The sequence below is a fragment of the Anomaloglossus baeobatrachus genome, chromosome 2 (assembly GCF_048569485.1).
Source record: "Anomaloglossus baeobatrachus isolate aAnoBae1 chromosome 2, aAnoBae1.hap1, whole genome shotgun sequence".
Lineage (NCBI taxonomy): Eukaryota > Metazoa > Chordata > Amphibia > Anura > Aromobatidae > Anomaloglossus > Anomaloglossus baeobatrachus.
The window spans coordinates 225965868-225988756 of NC_134354.1; the positions used below are offsets into that span (position 1 = coordinate 225965868).

Sequence of the window (22889 nt, forward strand, 5' to 3'; positions counted from 1 at the left end):
TTCCGTCCATTATCTTACGTCACGGCACCGGGTTACGTTCTTTTTTTGTTTCCGGTCTCGTACAGACGGCTGATATCTGGTGAAGATGGCGTACCGTGGACAGGGGCCGAAGGTGCAGAAAGTGATGGTGCAGCCCATCGTATCCTTCATATTGTGCTGGGGTTCGGGCAGCTGCTCTCCTGCGGAGGTAGCAGGCGCGGCCATGGGGAGAGCACACGTGGTGGCTGTGCGGACCCGGCGCTGCGCTCGCCTATGTGGCCGCCATTGTGCTGGTAGGGAGACACGGGGCCGAGCTGCTTACTGTCTAGAGACGCCGACATTTATTATGTGCCTTAACCCTTTGTGCTCAGAATCTGATCTTCAGGTATCTACAGAATGTAAGTATATGTGTTCCCATTTATCAGGCTGCGGATCTGCTCCTACAGAGGGATCAGTGTGTTACTAGCATCCCCTTCTACATTTAAAGGGGTTGTCCAGTGAAATACAAAGGTTCTTGCTTATTGTAGGGATGGGAAGCATCTCGGGTACATGTCAGTGCAGATATTGATGAAGGCTGTACAGGAATGTAACCAAACGCAGTATCGTGGATATGAAGACGCTGTTGGGCTACATCATGCTGCTTCATTCATTTCCCTTCCTGCAGCTATATACGGTGGACATACAGTATTTTTTGCATTGGAAGACTCGAAGTGCTGCTAGACTTATATTTTTTTTTCCCCCTTCCTGGGTATAGTGTTAATTTACTTATGGGTCTGACCGACCAAGGATTTTTCCTTTGTCCCCACTACAGAATGGCGCAGCGGGTCAACCCCTTTACCACCAATGCTCCATTAATTCTCTTATCTGCCAGATAAAGCTAAGTGCTCAGGCGCCTCATAGGCAGGTACGGAGCACAGGTGAAGCATGGCCTATGCAGTTTCACTCTATAAGTTAGAACCTATCCTGCAGATAGGTGATCACTAGGTATCCTATGTAGGGAGGAGCGCAGATCTCCTGATTGTAGTTTTGGCCAATGTGGCTTCATTTTTAGGGTCTGTGTTGCACCATAGATGTCTGTGTTGCAAGATATATCAGTGTAGAAGCGTATGGTGGGATACATCACTCAGAGCTTCCTCCTCCCAAAAAAAGCTTTATTCTGTTGTATGTGACTTATTCATATGTGACAGTTTTTTTTTCTTTTATATGCTGCTTATAACGCTTATTTAAGTCCCAGAGAGGAGTCATTTGACATTTCTACCATTGGAATCCTATGGAGCTCGAAATTCCTGGGGCTTCTAGTGTTAATGCCATACAGTGGTATATTTTAGACCTTTTACTTTGGTGGGATATTCTCATCCTAAAGGGGTTCTTCAGCCTTGGCCCAAAACTCTGCGGTCACTTAAGGTATTGCCAGTGATAACAGGACGTCTTGTGACTGTATATATACAATTTACTTGTGGTCATGTGCCGTTTAGTTTCTCTCAATAGAAGTGAATGGAAAGAAGCTAGTTAAAGGGAACCTGTCAGCAGAACTTTTGCACAAAACCTAAAAGATTCCCCCTGCCCGTGCATGCACAGTGCCAGTCTCACGGGACTGAGCACTTAGCACAGTGTGACCGCTTGTGACGTGATTGCGCAGTCATGAGATTATGGGCGGCGCTGTGATTGTCATCAGCAAGTACCCGCCCATAATCTCGTGCCCGCGCTTTCCCCTCTGCCTCCACTGTTCTGCGCAAGCGCTGGCCAGATGACCCCACGTCACCTCCCATCTATTTCCTGCTCCAGGGAAAGATGGGTAAGAGGTGACGTGGGGTCATCTGGCCAGTGCTTGCGCAGAACGCTGGAGGCAGAGGGGAAAGCGCGGGCACGAGATTATGGGCGGGTATTTGCTGATGACAATCACAGCGCCGCCCATAATCTCTTGCTTGCGCACACGTCACCAGCTGTCACACTGTGCTAAGTGCTCAGTCCTGTGAGACTGGCACTGGGCATGTGCGGGGACCGCAGGAGCACTGGGCGGCATCATCGGCTATGGAAAGGAGCGATGGGGGACGGCATAAAGGACCAGGAGGGAGAATAACGGACGCCAGAAAGCCCGCCCCCGTGACTATAAAAAAAGATTTGCATAGGAAAAGGTAAGATTTTATAAAGTCTTTATTTTGGTCTCACAGGGGGCACAATAACAGAAACCTTGCTAGAATGCAGCCCAGGAGCTGCAGAGGGGGAATCTTTTAGGTTTTGTGCAAAATTTCTGCTGACCGGTTCCCTTTAAGTCTAGTTGTGTTGTGCAAATTGCATATGTGCGGTCGCATGACTGCTCACACAGAATATAGAGGGAAATCGTAACAGCGTGTACACCACTTGTTGCCACAATTTTGCTGTCATGTAAGGCCTCTTTCACACATTTTGGCTTTTCGCCGGTTTGACGGATTCGGCGCACGCCAGTACAGTATGATACAGTACAGTGGAGCGCCGCAACTTCCGGGTCACATGCTCCGGTCACAAGACAGCATGTGACCACCACTTGTAGCACTGCCATTGTACAGTGTTCTGGCGTGCGCTGTATCCGGCAAACCGGCGAAAATCCGGATGTGTGAAAGCGGCCTAAGCTGGCTGCAAGCTTTTGTTTCAAGCCCTGATAACGCCTTTTAAGAAATTACCCACTACCCCTAGCATAGGTAATAACATAGAGCTCCCATGGTACTGAAAAGGGAGCTATGAATAGTGGGGCGAGAATGGCATTTGGCTTTTTATGCAATTTTCTGAATTGGACCGAGTCCCATAAATTGGACCCCCATCCATCAGCAAATGATCATCCATCTCATGGAAATAACCATAATAACTATTCTGTCCCCAGGTTTTTGCCACCTAATCTGAGTGCAGCATAACATAGGAGCAGAGATCCTGGTGTGTCACTTACTGGGCTGCTTAATGTAGTTTTGATTAATCAGCAGTAACTATCATTAGAGGACTACTTGGCGTGCTGCAGGTAGTCCAGCACATTCATTAGCTACGTATAACTTCTAGATCTGCATCAGAGAAAACAGATTTTATCAAAATAACAGCAAATTGCTCAGTAAGTGACACATCGCTGGAATCTCGCTGGGGTCTCTGTGTCTCCGTTATGCTGCTGTCAGATGGGGGAGCAAATACCTGGTGTCAGATTCCCTTTAAATATTACACTGGAAAATTGTCAGTGTATGGAAAGCAGAGCGAGATATACATGGGCTCAGGCTATACAATAATTTAACTTTGCTGTTACTATTACAGAGATCACGGATCCAGGTGTGGCTCTATGAGCAGGTGAACATGCGAATTGAAGGCTGTATTATTGTAAGTGACGTCTGAATTCTTCCTCTCATTGTATAAAGTTATTTTCATTGCATGCCACATTATCATTATGGTCGCCTTCAAAGGGCTGCAATTGTTTTCCATTATGTAGAGCACTATACATAATGGAACAGGGATGGGAAATTCATTTTCGGGGGGTAGGCACATGACTGACTGTTGGGGAGGGCTGAAATAAATTCTGCTCAATATTAACCTGAACATATAATATTTTATAATAATAACTGCATCATTTAAAATTGAGTAGAATGAAGTATGGTGATATACACAGTGAGCCCCAATACATAGATATACAGAGAGAGAAATCTAATATCTCTGCTTGCGTGGGCTCACTGATGTCTCATAAGTCGCAGACCTATAGTGGGATGCACAGAGCAGAAAGCTTGGGTGACCCTGCGCTGCGGATTCCAGTCACCAGCTGCCTAGTTGTACCTGGCTGGACACAAAAAGTGGGCGAAGGCTATGTGGCTTTTTTTTTTCCAAATTTTTATAGAACTATATAGTGTGTGTGTGTGTGTGTGTGTGTGTGTGTGTGTGTATATATACCACGTGCAGACTTATTAGGCAAGTTGTATTTTAGCAGATTTTTTTTTTTATTATTATTGATCAACCACTATGTTCTCAATCAACCCAAAGGACTCATAAATATCAAAGCTTACTATTTTTGGAAGTTGGAGTGGTTTTTTTTTTTAGATTTGGCTATCTTAGCAGGATATCTGTTTGTGCAGGTAACTATTACTGTGCAGACTTAAGCGACTTATAAAAACCAAATATATTCCCATCTCACTTGTTTGTTTTCATCAGGTAAACCGATATAACTGCACAAAATTTAGAAATAAACATTTCTGACATGCAAAAACAAAACCCCAAAAAATAGTGACCAATATAGCTACCTTTCTTTATGATGACAGTCAACAGCCTACCATCCATAGATTCTGTCAGTTGTTTGATCTGTTTACGATCAACATTGTGTGCAGCAGCCACCACAGGCTCCGAGACACTGTTCCGAGAGGTGTACTATTTTCCCTCCCTGTAGATCTCACATTTTATGAGGCACCACAGGTTCTCTATGGGGTTCAGATCAGGTGAACAAGGGGGCCATGTCATTATTTTGTCATCTTTTAGACCTTTACTGGCCAGCCACGCTGTGGAGTAGTTGGATGCATGTGATGGAGCATTGTCCTGCATAAAAATCATGTTTTTCTTGAACGATACCAACTTCTTCCTGTACCACTGCTTGAAGAAGTTTACTTCCAGAAACTGGCAGTAGGTCTGGGGGTTGAGCTTCACTCCATCCTCAACCCAGAAAGGACCCACAAGTTCATCTTTGATGAGCCCTACCAGTACCCCACCTTTACCTTACTGATGTCTGAGTCGGAGTGGAGCTCTCTGCCCTTTACTGATCCAGCCTCTGGTCCATCCATCTGGCCCATCAAGAGTCACTCTCATTTCATCAGTCCATAAAACCTTTGAAAAATCAGTCTTAAGATATTTCTTGGCCCAGTCTTGACATTTTATCTTATGTTTCTTGTTCAAAGGTGGTCGTTTTTCAGCCTTCCTTACCTTGGCCATGTCCCTGAGTATGGCACACCTTGTGCTTTTTGATACTCCAGTAATGTTGCAGCTCTGAAATATGGCCAAACTGGTGGCAAATGGCATCTTGGCAGCTTCACACTTGATTTTCCTCAATTCATGGGCAGTTATGTTGCACCTTTTTTGCCCAACATGATTCTTGTGACCCTGTTGGCTATTTGCCATGAAACGCTTGGTTGTTCGGTGATCACGCTTCAAAAGTTTGGCAATTTCAAGACTGCAGCATCCCTCTGCGAGACATCTCACAATTTTGGACTTTTCGGAGCCCATCAAATTTCTTTTCTGACCCATTTTTCCAAAGGAAAGGAAGTTGCCTAATAAGTATGCACCCCTTATATAGGGTGTTGATGTTATTACACCGAACCCTTCCTCATTAGAGATGCACATCACCTGATTTACTTAATTGGTAGTTGGCTCTCAAGCCTATACAGCTTGGAGTAGGACAACATGTATAAAAAGTATCATGTTATCAAAATACTCATTTGCCTAATAAAAGTTCAGGAATCCGGCACAGCATCTTCATAAAAAAACAAATTTTATTATCCCATTAAAAACACAATAAATCGGACAAGACGCGATTCGGGGACACCCTTGTTCACAATCCGGATTGTGAACAAGGGTGTCCCCCGAAATGCATCTTTTCGATTTAATGTGTTAATGGAATAATATTCGTTTTTTATGAAGATGCTGTGCCGAATTCCTGAACTTTTGTGCTAAACTTCCTGGCTGGAGAATTTTCCGTGCACAGTCTATAGGACTTCCAAGCGCATATGGTGAGCTGGATTCGGGAGGATTCCTCCCCCTGCCTTCATTTGCCTAAGTCTGCGCACAGTGTATATATACAGCTGTGGCAAAAATTAAGAGACCACTGCAAAATTTTTATTTTTTTTTGTTTTCTCTTTTATATTTTTGAGTGAAATGTAAATTGTTCTTTTATTCTAGAAACTGACATCTGTGAATTTCCAAGCAATAAATTTTGTATTTATTTTCTGAAAATACTAGCTTATGGAATAAAAGAGCAATTTACATTTCTTTTTCGCTCCATTGGGAGACCCAGACAATTGGGTGTATAGCTTCTGCCTCCGGAGGCCACACAAAGTATTACACTTAAAAGTGTAAAGCCCCTCCCCTTCTGCCTATACACCCCCCGTGCATCACGGGCTCCTCAGTTTTTATGCTTTGTGCGAAGGAGGCTGACATCCACGCATAGCTCCACATCTTAGTCAGCAGCAGCTGCTGACTATGTCGGATGGAAGAAAAGAGGGCCCATAACAGGGCCCCCAGCATGCTCCCTTCTCACCCCACTCTTTGTCGGCGGGTGTTGTTAAGGTTGAGGTACCCATTGCGGGTACAGAGGCTGGAGCCCACATGCTGTTTTCCTTCCCCATCCCTTAATGGGCTCTGGGTGAAGTGGGATCCTAATCGGTCTCCAGGCACATGAGACCGTGCTCCCTCCGCAGCCCCTGGGGAATCTGCTGACAGGAGCCGAGTATCGACAGGGACAAGGCCCTGCTACTGTGAGGTACTCTGTGTCCCCGTGGGGACCGCGCATAGAGCGCTGATGCCACACACACTGCAGCTCTGCTGGGTGTTTTAGTGCGCCGGGGACTGCCGCGCTATGAGGTACTCTGTGTCCCCGGGGGAACCGCGCATGGAGCGCTGGTGGCCATATACACTTCAGCACTGCTGGGTGTGTTTGTGCGCCGGGGACTACCGCGCCGACCACGCTTATATGCCGGCCGCGCTTATTACTTTAGTCCCCGGCTTTTGCGGCCTAGTATCGCATATTCCCGCCCCCAGGCCTGCCAGTCAGGGGAAGGGCGGGACGCTGCACAGGACGTTAGTGCTGAGGGTTGGAGCATACTTTGTAACCTCCTCCCCCCTCATACAGCACACTGGGGCTCCAGATTCCCGCACTTTCTAGGGCACGCCCACGGCCCCCTCCTCTCCACAGAACGCCGGCAGCCATTCCTGTCAGCACTTCTAACGCTGGAGAGGAGAGACAACAGGCTCTGGGAGGCCCAGGCAGGGATTCTGGTGATCACACAACCGCTTTGAGCGGTCGGTAAGCAGCACCTGAGGTGCTGGCCCCACTGAGTGCAGAAGTGTACATATATATATATATGCTTATATGCTATACATTTACACTGTACTGTCGCACTGTTGATTTTTGGCTATATACCCTCCTGGATTGTACTCAGAGGAGACAACAGCATGTCGTCTGCAAATAGCAAGGGTGCCAAAGCACAGGCTTACTTTGCAACCTGTACCTCATGTGCGGCCATACTACCGGCAGGTTCCACGGACCCTCATTGTGTGCAATGCTCGGCCCCTGTGGCACTTACTCAGCCGGAGCCTCTGCTACTGGTGGCCCAGGTGAAACCACCTGCTACCACTGTCCAGGTGACAGGGACGGAGTTTGCAGTATTTGCTGACAAACTGTCTGAGACTATGGATAAATGGTCTGCTAGGATACTAGAAGCCTTACAGTCCAGACCGGTGACTCAGGTCCCGGGCACTGTTCAATCATTGACCCCAGGCCCCCCTCAATTGGAGCTGCATAGTGCTCCTGGGGTGACCCATGGGTCCCAGGGTGAGGTCTCTGACATGGACCGCAGTCCCAGGCCGCCTAAACGGTCTCGCTGGGAAATTCCCTCGACTTCATCACACTGCTCAGGGTCTCAGCAGGAGGACTCTCCGGATGATGAAGCGGAGGTAGTAGATCAGGATTCTGATCCTGAGACCGCGCTCAACCTGGATACACCTGATGGTGACGCCATAGTGAATGACCTTATAGCAACCATCAATCAGGTGTTGGATATTTCTCCACCAGCTCCTACAATTGAGGAGTCAGCTTCTCAGCAGGAGAAATTCCGTTTCAGGTCTCCCAAGCGTACATTGAGTATGTTTCTGGATCACTCTGACTTCAGAGAGGCAGTCCAGAAACACCGAGCTTGTCCAGATAAGCGTTTTTCCAAGCGCCTTAAGGATACACGTTATCCCTTCCCCCCTGACGTTGTCAAGGGCTGGGCTCAGTGTCCTAAGGTGGATCCTCCAGTCTCCAGACTGGCGGCTAGATCCATAGTTGCAGTGGAAGATGGGGCTTCACTCAAAGATGCCACTGACAGACAGATGGAACTATGGTTGAAATCCATCTATGAAGCTATCGGCGCGTCTTTTGCTCCAGCATTCGCAGCCGTATGGGCACTCCAAGCTATCTCAGCTTGTCATGCGCAGATTAATGCAGTCACACGTTCATCTGCCCCGCAAGTGGTGTCCTTAACCTCTCAGGCATCGGCGTTTGCGTCCTACGCCATTAACGCTGTCCTGGACTCTACGAGCCGTACGGCGGTAGCATCCGCCAATTCGGTGGCAGTCCGCAGGGCCATGTGGCTACGTGAATGGAAGGCAGACTCTGCTTCCAAAAAGTTCCTGACCGGGTTGCCATTTTCTGGCGACCGCCTGTTTGGTGAGCGATTGGATGAAATCATTAAACAATCCAAGGGAAAGGATTCATCCTTACCCCAGTCCAAACCAAACAGACCTCAACCACGGAAGGTACAATCCAGGTTTCGGTCCTTTCGGCCCGCGGGCAGGTCTCAGTTCGCCTCGTCCAAAAGGCCTCAAAAGGATCAGAGGAACTCCGATTCATGGCGGTCCAAGTCACGTCCTAAAAAGACCGCCGGAGGAACCGCTCCCAAGGCGGCCTCCTCATGACTTTCGGCCTCCTCACTCCGCATCCTCGGTCGGTGGCAGGCTTTCCCGCTTTTGCGACGCCTGGCTGCCACAGGTAAGATCGATGGGTGAGAGACATTCTATCCCACGGTTACAGGATAGAGCTCAGCTCTCGTCCTCCGACTCGTTTTTTCAGAACATCCCCGCCCCCCGAGAGAGCCGATGCTCTTCTTCAGGCGGTGTGCACTCTGAAGGCGGAAGGGGTGGTGATCCCTGTGCCTCTTCAGCAACAGGGTCACGGTTTTTACTCCAACTTGTTTGTGGTACCGAAAAAGGACGGATCCTTCCGTCCTGTTCTGGACCTAGAACTGCTCAACAAACACGTAAAAACCAGGCGGTTCCGGATGGAATCGCTCCGCTCCGTCATCGCCTCAATGTCCCAAGGAGATTTCCTAGCATCAATCGACACTCGGTGATCCCTTACTTAGACGATCTGCTTGTCAAGGCACCCACTCAATTGGCATGCCAACACAGCCTGAACATTGCTCTGGAGACTCTCCAGAGTTTCGGGTGGATCATCAATTTTCCAAAGTCAAATCTGACACCGGCCCAATCTCTGACATATCTTGGCATGGAGTTTCATACTCTTCCAGCGATAGTGAAGCTTCCGCTGGACAAACAGCGTTCACTACAGACAGGGGTGCGATCTCTCCTTCAAGGCCAGTCACACCCCCTGAGGCGCCTCATGCACTTCCTAGGGAAGATGGTAGCAGCAATGGAGGCAGTTCCTTTTGCGCAGTTTCATCTGCGTCCTCTTCAATGGGACATTCTCCGAAAATGGGACAGGAAGTCGACGTCCCTCGACAGGAACGTCTCCCTTTCACGGGCAGCCAAGGCTTCCCTTCAGTGGTGGCTTCTCCCCACTTCTCTGTCGGGGGGGAAATCCTTCCTTCCCCCATCATGGGCTGTGGTCACGACGGACGCGAGCCTGTCAGGGTGGGGAGCGGTTTTTCTCCACCACAGGGCTCAGGGAACCTGGACTCCGACAGAGTCCTCCCTTCAGATCAATGTTCTGGAGATAAGGGCAGTGTATCTTGCCCTAAAGGCGTTCCAGCCGTGGCTGGAAGGCCAGCAAATCCGAATTCAGTCGGACAACTCCACAGCGGTGGCATACATCAACCACCAAGGGGGAACACGCAGTCGGCAAGCCTTCCAGGAAGTCCGGCGGATTCTTATGTGGGTGGAAGCCACGGCCTCCACCATATCCGCAGTTCACATCCCGGGCGTAGAAAACTGGGAAGCAGACTTTCTCAGTCGCCAGGGCATGGACGCAGGGGAATGGTCCCTTCACCCGGACGTGTTTCAGGAGATCTGTTGCCGCTGGGGGATGCCGGACGTCGACCTAATGGCGTCACGGCACAACAACAAGGTCCCAACATTCATGGCACGGTCTCAAGATCACAGAGCTCTGGCGGCAGACACCTTAGTTCAGGATTGGTCGCAGTTTCAGCTCCCTTATGTGTTTCCTCCTCTGGCACTGTTGCCCAGAGTGTTACGCAAGATCAGGTCCGACTGTCGCCGCGCCATCCTCGTCGCTCCAGACTGGCCAAGGAGGTCGTGGTACCCAGATCTGTGGCATCTCACGGTGGGTCAACCGTGGCCACTACCAGACCGACCAGACTTGCTGTCTCAAGGGCCGTTTTTCCATCTGAATTCTGCGGCCCTCAACCTGACACTGTGGCCATTGAGTCCTGGATCCTAGCGTCTTCAGGGTTATCTCAAGAGGTCATTGCCACTATGAGACAGGCTAGGAAACCAACGTCCGCCAAGATCTACCACAGGACGTGGAGGATATTCCTATCTTGGTGCTCTGATCAGGGTTTTTCTCCCTGGCCATTTGCCTTGCCCACTTTTCTTTCCTTCCTTCAATCAGGATTGGAAAAAGGGTTGTCGCTCGGCTCTCTTAAGGGACAAGTCTCAGCTCTCTCTGTGTTTTTTCAGAAGCGCCTGGCCAGAATTCCACAGGTACGCACGTTCCTGCAGGGGGTTTGTCACATAGTCCCTCCTTACAAGCGGCCGTTAGAACCCTGGGATCTGAACAGGGTACTGATGGCTCTTCAGAAACCACCTTTCGAGCCAATGAAGGATATTTCTCTTTCACGCCTTTCACAGAAAGTGGTTTTCCTAGTAGCAGTCACATCACTTCGGAGAGTGTCTGAGCTAGCAGCGCTGTCATGCAAAGCCCCTTTCCTGGTGTTTCACCAGGACAAGGTGGTTCTGCGTCCGGTTCCGGAATTTCTACCTAAGGTGGTATCCCCCTTTCATCTCAATCAGGATATCTCCTTACCCTCTTTTTGTCCTCATCCAGTTCACCAGTGTGAAAAGGATCTGCACTTGTTAGATCTGGTGAGAGCACTCAGACTCTACATTTCTCGTACGGCGCCCCTGCGCTGTTCGGATGCACTCTTTGTCCTTGTCGCTGGCCAGCGTAAAGGGTCACAGGCTTCGAAATCAACCCTGGCTCGGTGGATCAAGGAACCAATTCTCGAAGCTTATCGATCTTCTGGGCTTCCGGTTCCCTCTGGGCTGAAAGCCCATTCTACCAGAGCCGTGGGTGCGTCCTGGGCTTTGCGGCACCAGGCTACGTCTCAGCAGGTGTGTCGGCGGCTACCTGGTCGAGCCTGCACACTTTCACGAAACACTATCAGGTGCATACCTATGCTTCGGCGGATGCCAGCCTAGGTAGGCAAGTCCTTCAGGCGGCGGTTGCCCACCTGTAGGAAAGGGCCGTGGTACGGCTCTATTACGAGGTATTATTTTACCCACCCAGGGACTGCTTTTGGACGTCCCAATTGTCTGGGTCTCCCAATGGAGCGAAAAAAGAAGGGAATTTTGTTTACTTACCGTAAATTCCTTTTCTTCTAGCTCCAATTGGGAGACCCAGCACCCGCCCCTGTTCCCTTCGGGCTGTTGTTCTTTGTCTACACATGTTGTTCATGTTGAATGGTTTCAGTTCTCCGAAATTCCTTCGGATTGAATTTACTTTAAACCAATTTATAACTTTTACTCCTTCTTGCTTTTGCACCAAAACTGAGGAGCCCGTGATGCATGGGGGGTGTATAGGCAGAAGGGGAGGGGCTTTACACTTAAGTGTAATACTTTGTGTGGCCTCCGGAGGCAGAAGCTATACACCCAATTGTCTGGGTCTCCCAATTGGAGCTAGAAGAAAAGGAATTTACGGTAAGTAAACAAAATTCCCTTCTTTATTCAAAAATATAAAGAGGAAAAACTAAAAATTTTACAGTGGTCTCTTAATTTTGGTTAGAGCTATATATGAATATAGATATATCTATAGATATATTAAATTTATACATTATACACACAATATATAGTTATAGAAAAATAATTTAAAAAAAATGACGTAGCGCTTCGTGTTCTTTTTGAATCTCAGTGCCGATAAAGCAGATGACTACAGGCTTGTCAACCACACACCCAGCTGCCTGGCAATCAAAATACAGGGAAGCACTTAATTTTTTATTTTTTTTTTTAATTTAAAAAAAACTTGCATGAGCTCCCGCTGTAATTTGATTGCTGGGGGCTGGGATTCTCGTCAGCCCGCAGCCGCCCCTGGAAATGGCGCATTGTTTCTTAGCACCATTTCCAGGCTCTTTACCCGCCTCGTCCAGTGGCCCTGATGTCGGTGGCACACTAGGTAATAAAGGGGTTAATACCAGCTTTGTATTCTCAGATGGTACTAAGCCCGAAATTCATGGTGTCACGCCAAATTAGACATGGCCACCATGAATTTCTAGGAAACCGTGTAAAAAAAAAAAAAAAAAAAAAAAAAAACAGGAAATTTTTTTTTATTAGAAATAAAACAAAAAAAAACATTTAGACTATCTTTATTATAAAATATACATAGTACGATGTAATCTACAGGGACAGCAATGTCAACTCTGCTTCATCACTCTGCACAGTGTCTATACAGTGTGAGAAGCTGAGAGAGCCATGAGCAATGTCAACTCTGCTACATCACTCTGTACAGCAGCGACTATACAGAGTGAGATGCAGGCTGACACTGAGGCCGGAGCTCCACTTACATGTGACTCGCATCGGCATCTTGCCGAATGGACTGACACTCTCCAGACACGAGCGCCGACCACTCCTGTCAGGAGAGTGTGCCGCCGTACCGGGTGATGCCGATTCGACACTAGCACAGTGATTGTCAAAGTTCAATTACCAGGACCTTCGAGATGTCAGTCATGTGACCAGTTTGTAGCCAATGAAGTAATACAGCATTCACACGTGACTGGGTCACATGGCTATGACGTTATTGAAGGTCCTTCAGTAGTCCAGTGCTGGTTACCGGGTGGCGGGCACACCAATTATTGGATGGACGCAGAAGCAGCAGGAGGCTGTCTGCAGGACGCGTTGCGGGACCTGTAAGTATAATCAAAATTTTTTTTAATAATGTGCTTTATCTAGATTTTTATATCCCTACTCGCTACTCCTAACGAGTAATCACAAAGATACTCGCGACGTAACGAGTAGCCCGAATACCGTGTTACTCGGCGAGTACCGAGTAATAACGAGTATACTCACTCATCCCTACTGTGGATGTCTGCAGAGCTCCTCCAGTGACCTTGGGCCTCTTGATTTCTTCTCTAATTAGAGGTCTCCTTGCTTGTGATATCAGTTTAGGTGAACGGCCATGTCTCGGTAGGTTTGCTGTTGGATGATGGATTGAACTGTGCGCTGTGATGTTCAGAGCTTCGGCTATTTTTTTTGATAACCTATCCCTGCATTACTCTTCTCTACAACTTTATCCCTGACCTGACTGGTTTGTGCCATGGTTTTCATGATGCGGTTTGATTCCTAATGTTCTCAAACAAACCTCTGAGACCTTCAGAGAACAGCTGTAGTTATACTGAGGATACGTTATGCACAGGTATACTCAATTTACTAATTAGGTGACTTCTGGAGACAACTGGTCACTCCAGTATTTTATTTTTAGGGGTATCAGACTACAGGAGGTTGAATAAATAAATTCACCTCACACTTTTCAGACTTACAGGTTTTAAAGATTTAGAAAACCATGTATAATTTCCTATTAACTATTTCCATGAATGTATGTGCACATAATAAATATTTGCCGGAGAAATTTGTGAACGATTTCTTCATCTTGCATAAAATAGGCGTGTTATTGATGCCTTTTTTACATTCTTGATGCATATTATTCCCTACTCTTTAGTACGAGTGAAATATGTAGCAAACCTACTGAAATAATTGACATGGTGCAGATTTCACTCTGCTGCAAATTAAAAAAAAAAAAAGCAACTTGTTAATGACGCTTCAGGAATCTCATAAACTTTGCTGGGACTAGGAAATATTTCAGGTTTTGTGTTAACTCTGAGCAGAAAAAAATGCACTTAGAAGCTCTAAAAAGTCAGGGACTACAGTTATGACTAAAATATATAGTCTTTATTAAATGCAACCAGTTAAAGTTATAATACAAAGCCTATCGTGGAGTAAGGGGACCAAGCCACAGAAATCAGAATATAGAGGTATCACACAAGGTATACTACAGGCTAATACTGGGTTTACTATCTGAAGTATTGCACTTATCCCGCTGAATAACAATCAGAGGTGGCTTAGTATAATATAGGAGTACAATCAAAGTATAATCGTGTTTGCAGGGCTGATGTATAGAAGCATAAACTTGTACCTAAATATAGTATCTAGATACTTGGCAATCATTATTGTAAATGGGAACACTACAGTGGAACCTTGGTCTACGAGAACAATCCGTTCTGGGAGTGTGCTTGTAAACCAAGTTACTCGTTCAGCAAAGCAAGATTTCCCATATAGATAATAATGGAAGCTCAGACAGTTCGTCCCACAAATTGTTCAATGTCCTATCCTGGTCCACTGATTGTGCCATTACACACACACACACACACACACTGCTCACCTTACCTTACGTTCCATTGCCGGCCTCCCAGTTCTTGTAGATCGCCGGTACAGGATGTGTATCTGGTAACTATAGCGACGATGGAGGAACTTCTGCTGTCACAGCGCTGATGGCAAGGCAGAGCCGCTTGCCTCTGATTGGCCAGCACGCTGCCTTTGAGTAGCGGCTGACCGCAGACGTTTCTCCATCGTCACGATGGTTACCCGATACACATTCTTTACCGGGGAACTACAAGAACCGGGAGACTGGCGATGGTGTGTGTGTGTGTGTGTACACTACAAGATCGGGTCAGCGCGGTTGAAGTACAGAACCGGAAATGTGTGCGGTGAGTATTTGCTCATAAACAGAATTACAAATTTACAGCAAGCTTTGCTCGTATAGCAAAATACTCGCAAACTGAGGTTTCACTGTATGTACTGATAAGGAAGCTATAAGATATAACCTAACCAGTAACAAAATTGTTACAAAACAATTTCCAACAGTGTTATCAGCAAATTGTCACCATGGATAAATAGCCATGTATAACAGTATAAGGATGCATCTAGGTAATAGCCAGAATATTTTAAATAGGATCACAGTATAAGCTATAATGTATGGCCAATATGTTAATAAAGAAGAGTCTTTTAAGGCTAGGTTCACATTTCCGTCAATTTGTATCAGTCACAATCCGCGGCTCTGGTAAAAAAAAACGGAATCAGTTTGGCGGATTCCGTTGTTCCCATATACTTGTATGAGCGGGTTGTGACTGATGCTGCGTTGCATCCTCTGCCCGACTGATCAGTCATGGAACGACTGACCGGGCGGCAGCAACGCAGCATTTAGCGTTTTTTTGAACAGCGGAATCCTTTTGCTGCGCATGCTCTCTTGGCGGCCGAACGATCAGCTGATCAGCCGGCTTCTATGAGCGATCGCCCGGCGGCCGTGAGCGATCGGCAAAACGCGCGCTCTCTCACATTTACAACGGAGTCCGACAATTAATTCTTATTTTTGTCATCCGTTGTACAACGCATCAGTCACAAGCGTCAAGGAACGCGTGTGACTGATGAAAAACAACGGAAATGTGAACCTAGCCTAAGAGTATTAGAATGGATAACCTAAGGCTACATGCGCACGCTGCATCTTTTTTGTTCACAAACTGCAACCAAAACTGCACGTTGTCAGAGCCTGGAAATGTCACAAAAAATGCTTGTAATTGTAGGTGTGTTTTTGCTGCGTTTTCGGTGCGTTTTGCTGCATTTTTCACAACATGCGGTTTTGTGACAAATGTTGACAAAAACAGGAAGAATGAACATGCTGCATTTTTTTTTTTTTTTTTTGTCACAAACTTTTGACAAACTGCAACGTGCGCAGAGCAAATCTGACTTCTAGACTTTGCTGGGAAGTCAGGTGTCAGAAAGTTCTGACAACAAAACTGCAGCCAAAAACTCAGCAAAAAACGCAGCGTGCGCATGTAGCCTAAGGGTCAACTGTAACTAGTGATTACCTACATCTATGGGTACCAGTGTGAGATGGTACCCTCTGGGTGACCACTGTGGCATTCATTTCACTAAGGGAGGGGGGAGCTGCACACACAAGCCTAGCAGCACTTGGCGATTCTGGGTCCTGACACTGAGCCTCTCCGTGTAATCACAGCTTGGCAGCTTCATGTTGCTTGGTTATTTTGTTGATACCTGTTTCACTTTTTGCTCCTTTTCCATGTCTATAGCTAATACATTTCATATATGTAAAGGCCTCATTCAGACTGGCGGTCATTTCTCACGGGTTTTATCTGTGAATACAGAGTAGCAGTGTTGCATGACTTGGCCACTTCAAGATATGCAAAGAGGCAATAGTATTGGCTGGCTGGGTCCTGCGCAGTGCACTGATAAAGCTTGGGGGTGTATACCCCTCAATGTGCATTGCCAGCTTGGCAGAGATTTGCAGAAAGCCAGCAGTGAAAGTTTTGCAGTCTTCCTAGTTTACTAGGTATTGATTTCATTGTTTTCATTCTATTTCTCGTCATTTTCAGGGTTTTGATGAGTATATGAATCTAGTTTTGGATGACGCTGAAGAAATCCACCTGAAAACAAAGTCACGGAAACAGCTTGGTGAGTTGTTTGCCTAATACGTGTAAATTCAGACAGCTGGGCAGTTTTTGTAAATACAACCTTTTATATTCTAATTTTGTAAATTGTAAAAAATGTTATGATGCAATAAATATTGGTGCTCCTGGTCCATTGACTGTAAATTTGTGCTGCTGCATACTCCGAATCTCTGTGGGGTGGGCAGAGACTTGTTCCATCGACTAGCTTCTTTCCCTCCATATGGATCATGCTTTGTAGGCTAATTAGGGGTATAGGAGTCCACTGATTGACCTTTAGGAGTCTGGGTAAGGCTGGAATCACACTTGCGAGTGTAAAATCGGTCCGATTCTCATGCTGGAAAGTCGGACGATTACTTCTCACATTTCATCAGTGTGCAATCAGTTTTTACCCTCAGCAGCTGCTATTCATGTACTGTTATGTACAGGAGCATTTACAGTGTTCTCTGCTACATGCGTGAAATGTATTGAGAAAAACGGATGTCACTAGGATGGTGTATGTGCCATCCGTGTGACATCCGTTTTTTTTTTCACTCACCCATAGACTTGCATTGAAGATACTCGTGCGAGAAACTCACCAAAACGCAACATGCTGCACATTTTTTTCTCAGTCCGATTTGGACTGAGAAAAAAAAATAGCAGATAGGAGCTGCCTCATTGATTAACATTGGTCCGAGTGCAATGCGAGATTTTCTCGCATTGCACTTGTGCGAGTTAATCGCAAGTGTGAAGCCGGTCTAATGGTCTATTCTCTGCATTGTAAACTACTTGTGGGCTTAAAGGAGTGGTTCACCCATATTTTTTATTGTCTAGTTTGATATTATATGCACTGTATAGTTGATTTTTACAGTTCAAAAAGACGCCAGTTCAGTGTGAAATTTCATTGTGGAATAGAAACCTCTTTATATTATTGTCTCAAATAGCTTCATTTTGGTTAGTGCAGCCCAGAACCATGAATTGTCTTCACACATCTGCATTGTGGATTCTAGTCATGGTCATGACGGACATCGCTGGTGCCCCATAAACCCCCATTGACTTATGGATCCCACAAGATCTGTCAGTTTGACAGAGAAAAATATTGCTTCATAATCTGCGCTGGAGAAAAATATTGCAAGATATTGTTTATTACAACAAACCTTCTAACATAAGTCTAAAACCTCCCCCCCCTCCCTCCCCTCCACAAAGCCTTATTAGGCTATATATGCACTCTGCACCTTTTTTCTGAGTGCATCTTTTTTTCTGTGGTCACGGAAAACGCAGCTTGTAGCGCATAAAACGCATGATTGTTTTAACGTGTTTTTAAAGGAGAAAGAAAATATGTTCGTATAATGGATAGAACAGAATAGTGCAATAGCTATCTTGGCCAGCTGGTTTTTAAATTATTTATTTGTAAAAAAATGACGTGGGGTCTTTTTTTTTTTTTTTTTTGTAATATATCCAGCACATGAACAGTAGCAGCTGCGGCCTGCAACCCTTCGCTGTCTGTTGTACCTTGGCTAGTTATAAAAAAAAAAAAAAAAAAAAAGAGGGAATCCCGTGTATGTGTTTTTGTTTTGTTCTGTTTTTTTGGGTTTTTTTTAAATTCGGGTCCCCCCATTTTTCTAAAACCTGTCAAGGTAAAGCAGCAATTGGGGCTGATATTAGGGTGGGAAGGGGCATGATTATTTGGCCATCTCCAGCATAACAATAGCAGCCCACAGCTGCCCCAGTAGTGTTGCATCCATTAGATGCGCAAATGTTTGCACTTGACCCGACTTTCTGTTGCCCTGGTGCAGTGGAAATCTGGGTATCAAGGAGTTAATGACAGTCCACACCCGCTACTAAGCCCTATATTAGTAATAGGAAGGTATTGGAGGACCCCCCCCCCCATCACTAATCTGTAAGTGAAAGTAAATAAACACAAGCGCCCAAAAAAAATCCTTTAATTGAAATAAGACAAAGGCACACTCTCTCACCACTTTATTAACCCCCCCCCCAGCACCCCTGCTGGTCTGATGTAATCCACACGAGGCTCAGGCAGTAGCTGAAGTGAGCCGCACGATCAGCGGTGACGTCACTGGGGTTTTGCGGTCACAGGTGTAGGACTTCAGCTGGGACCGCGGCTAACCTGAGTGACGTCACCACTGATCACGGCTCAGTCTCTGCCTCAACCTCACAGTGGGTAGTAATGTTCTGTGGCACTCGCTGTGAGCTTAACATGTAGCTGTGCTAGTAGCGTTGCGGGACCTCATGTGGATAACATTGGACCTGCAGGGGTGTTTTTGGGGTTAATACAGTAGTGAAAGCGGGTGCTTTTTTCTTTAATTTCCAATAAGGGATATTTTGGGTGTTTGTGTTCATTTACTTTCACTTACAGATTTGTCATGGGGGGTCTCAGATGCCTCCCATTACTAATCTAGGGCTTAGTGGCAGCTGTGGGCTGCTATTAATGCCCTATTACTCCGATTGCCACTGCACCAGGGCAATCAGGAAGCTGTCTCATATGTTTGTTTTTTTTTTTTTTTTTTTCATCCTTAAATTTGGTAATGTTCTGCTATCGATGCTCTGGAGGCCCATGATTGCGTTTCCTAGAGCCATACAGTTCAGAAATCCCCAAATCCTGGAGGTCACTGGTTTCAGCAGTCACATTCTAGCATTGCTGCCAACATGAGACCAGACGTTGGCAGGGTTAATTATTGTACGGACAGCATAGCTCCAGGGAAATATACTATGATTGTTGGAATCTGTTACTCCAGGAGTGGCAGAAAATTAACAATGAGTAAGGGGTCTGTGTGTGTGTGTGTGTGTGTGTGTGTGTGTGTGTGTGTGTGTGTGTGTGTAAATTTTACATTAACCCCTTCATGACATGTTGTAGTTACATCATATGTTGTATTCGGACCTTTGGTGCAGGCTCACACGCCAAGCTTGCATCTTTTTCGGCAGATGGCAGCTAAATTATTCTGCCATTATTTGCCTCTTAACAGCCGCAGGAGAGAGGAGCTGTTAACCTGTGAATGCCACTGTCAATCTTTGTAGCGGTTTTTAACATGCAACAGCAGAGGGTAGACGCAACTATCAGCACTCACGTGACGTGATCGTGGGGTGCTAATGGGTTGCCATGACAGCCGCTGGTCTGCTGAAGACTCCTTCTGAAAGCTAGCTAGTGGCTGCTGTCATAACTATTGGTAAAAATTTCTGCTCAGGGTACAAAAAACAAGTCCTCACACACAGTCCTAAACCACTTAGATAAAAAAAAGACTGTAAGGGTTTGGTGTCTGCATAATTGTACTGACCTGGAGATTCATATTACCAGGTCAGTTGTGCCATATGTAAATAAAATGTGGAATGATGTTCAAAAGTACAACCCACAAAAAACAAGCCGCTATGTGGCCCAAAAAAAAAAAAAACAAGCTATAGTATTGGAAGAAGGGGGAGGTGAATGTGCAAAAATGGAAAATTGTCTGTTAGAGTAAAAATTAACCATTTAACTAACTGCAATCAAACCTGATCATCTAGCACATACACTCAGGAGGTCCTGTAATTAAGGTGATGATCTTTGGGGTGGACATACATTTTGATGAGGCAGTGTAAAAGAAATGCATGTGTGTGATCTAATGAAGGGGTGTTATAGAGATGACTATTCAGTGTGTTCTTCATGGCACTATGGCATTTAATTCTCCTAATCACTTGAGTGTTAATTTTTAATTTTGTATCTCTTTCCTTACCTTCTAGGTCGTATTATGCTTAAAGGAGACAACATTACTTTGCTACAAAGCGTTGTAAATTAACCACGCCAAGTTTCACGTTTTTTTTTTGTTTTTTTTTTTTATCTCTATACACAGAAGTATCGCATCATCAGCTTTTGCATTATAAATCATCCAACAAGAAGACATTTTACATGTGAACTGTACCAATTTGTGTTATTTTCATTGAAACTAGCAATGACTCTGTAAACATAGTTTTGTTATTTTGATAAAAAAAAGCTTAATTATAATCTGTATCTAGGTATGTTTTTTTTTTTTTGTTTTTTTTTTTCTTGAGGAAACCTCTGTTCTTATTACCTTGCAGACATAAAATGAAGGCGCTCTAGTAAAGGTTTATATGTGAAGTGTTGTACTACATTCCAGCGATCAGTGTTTGCAGCGTTTTGGATGCAGGGTGTTTTCACAGTGTCAAACGCTGTGTTGTACATTACAAGCACAGTGCATGGATTTCTAGAAATCCTCCTGTCCTCTGCTTGTTTTTCCCCAAAGCAAAATCTGACCTGTGGTGCTGCTTTCCGAGCCGCATGCCTGTCAGTTGTTTGCTGCGGAGTCTCAACGTTCTCCACAGCGAGAGACCGCAACTGCCCAAGCCCAGATCGTGGGTTTCAGGAACTGCATTTTCTAAATCTCCCTGGGCTACATTCATATCTACAAATTTGACACTGCAGATATTGCCACAGATCCACTGCTCATCCTAATGTGTTCCTTGGACAATTAATATTTCCCACTTTCTGCTGTGGATTTTTGCCACAGCGTATGAATGAGATTTTGCATCTCATCCATTTTACTGCTACTGTAATATTTGTAACTTCCATCCAGATCTGCACATCCACATGTGCAAAATTTTTATTCGGGCACACAAATTTAAAGCATTGTAAAGACTCTTAGGAATTTGACATTTCAGAACTTACTGGCAATTAAAGGGAATCTATCACCATGTGTTTGCCATCTAGACTGAGAACATCATGATGTAGGGAAAGACCCTGGGCTGCTTGCATTTGTTTTGCTAAAATCACTTCCTACCATTGATAGGCAGAAATTTGCCAATGCACAGTGTACACAGAAAGCTGCCAATAAGTGGTGTCTGAAGTTATACAGAGCTCAGCATTTAGAGAACTGATAGATTTGAAGCGGATAAAAAAAAAAAGTTAGCAAAACTGCAGCAAGCAGCCCAATAAGTAATGTCACTGCAATCACTGTCACTACATTTGTTGTCAAATAGAATATTACTGTTACTGAGCTATAACATGTGATGTGACTTTCAGATACTTAGTCTGTGCCTGCCTCTCTAGTAAGTCTGGATCTGCGCTGTTTCAAAGATGCTTGGGTGCTGGATCTGGGCCTGAGATTCTCAGATATTGATCTGGATCCGGCACTGGGGAAATCTAAAAAAAAATAAATATGAATGAAGCAAGCGCATCATACTTACGAAGGCTTCTGCGCAGCTGTACACTGCTCCCAAGGCCTCTCCTTCACTTCCTGGGCTGCTCATCATTGCTCATCCATATGCACAGCTTTTACCGGTCATCCTGGTGTCTGTGATTGGTTGCAGTCAGATGCGCCCCCAGCCTTTGTGACAGCGTCTAACTGCAACCAATCACAGGCGCTGTCTGCAGATCAGTATTGCGGTAAATAAAATAACTGGCATAGGGCATCCCCCCCCCATATTAGGATATATTCAGCACAGATAAAGCCTATGACTGCAGCCCCCAGCCCTGTGCTTATCTTGGCTGTGTATCAAAATAAGAGGAACTGTATGCAACTTTTTTTTTATCTTCTCATAGAATTATTTAAATAATTACAAAAAAGGCGTACGGTCCCACCCAATTTTGATACCCAGCCATGATAAAGCTAGACAGCTGGGTGCTCGTATTTTCCATGATCGTGCACTGTGAGGTTGAGATGTAGCAGAGCTGAATCGTTGTGGGACCTCATGTGGATTATGCTAGACCTGCAGGGGTGTTTTGGGAGTTAATAAAGAGGGTGTAGTTTTTTTTTATTTTTATTATTCCAAATAAAGGATTTTTATCAATGTTTGTTTTATTTACTTTCACTTACAGATTAGTAATGGCAGGCATCTGACATCCCCCCCCATTCCCCATCATTGATCTAGAGCTTAGTGACAGCTGTCGCCTTTTATTAACCTCTTATATTACGCCGATTTCCCGCTTGCCCTGGTGCAGTGGCAGAGCTGGGTAAAGCACCAGGCTTGTCGCATCTAATGGATTTGATAATTCCGTGGCGGATATGGGTTTGCCAAATCATTTCTTCAGCCTCATCAGGAACCTTTAGGGTATGTGCGCACGTTGCTTTTTACCTGCTTTTTACCTGCTTTTTCTTCTGCGCTGTTTAATGCCAAAATGGATGTGTTCTTCTATTCAAGCAAAGTCTATGGGAATTTGGGTTTCTTGTTCACACTATGTTGTTCAAAATGCTGCCTTTTTGTGGCAGAACTTTGGTCAAAAACTCAGCTTTGCAGTGCAAAACCCAAATGGCAAAA

The 22889-nt window shown here is 45.5% G+C and overlaps 1 protein-coding gene across 1 annotated transcript; it reads left to right on the forward strand.

Annotated features, from left to right (window-relative positions):
- Positions 1–18: 18 nt before the first annotated feature.
- Positions 19–22421, forward strand: SNRPE (small nuclear ribonucleoprotein polypeptide E). Its single transcript, XM_075335636.1, has 5 exons — positions 19–139; positions 351–377; positions 3250–3312; positions 16575–16653; positions 20358–22421. The coding sequence occupies exons 1-5, from the start codon at positions 86–88 to the stop codon at positions 20411–20413; spliced, it is 279 nt and encodes a 92-aa protein (XP_075191751.1). The 5' UTR covers positions 19–85; the 3' UTR covers positions 20414–22421.
- The last annotated feature ends 468 nt before the right edge of the window (positions 22422–22889 follow it).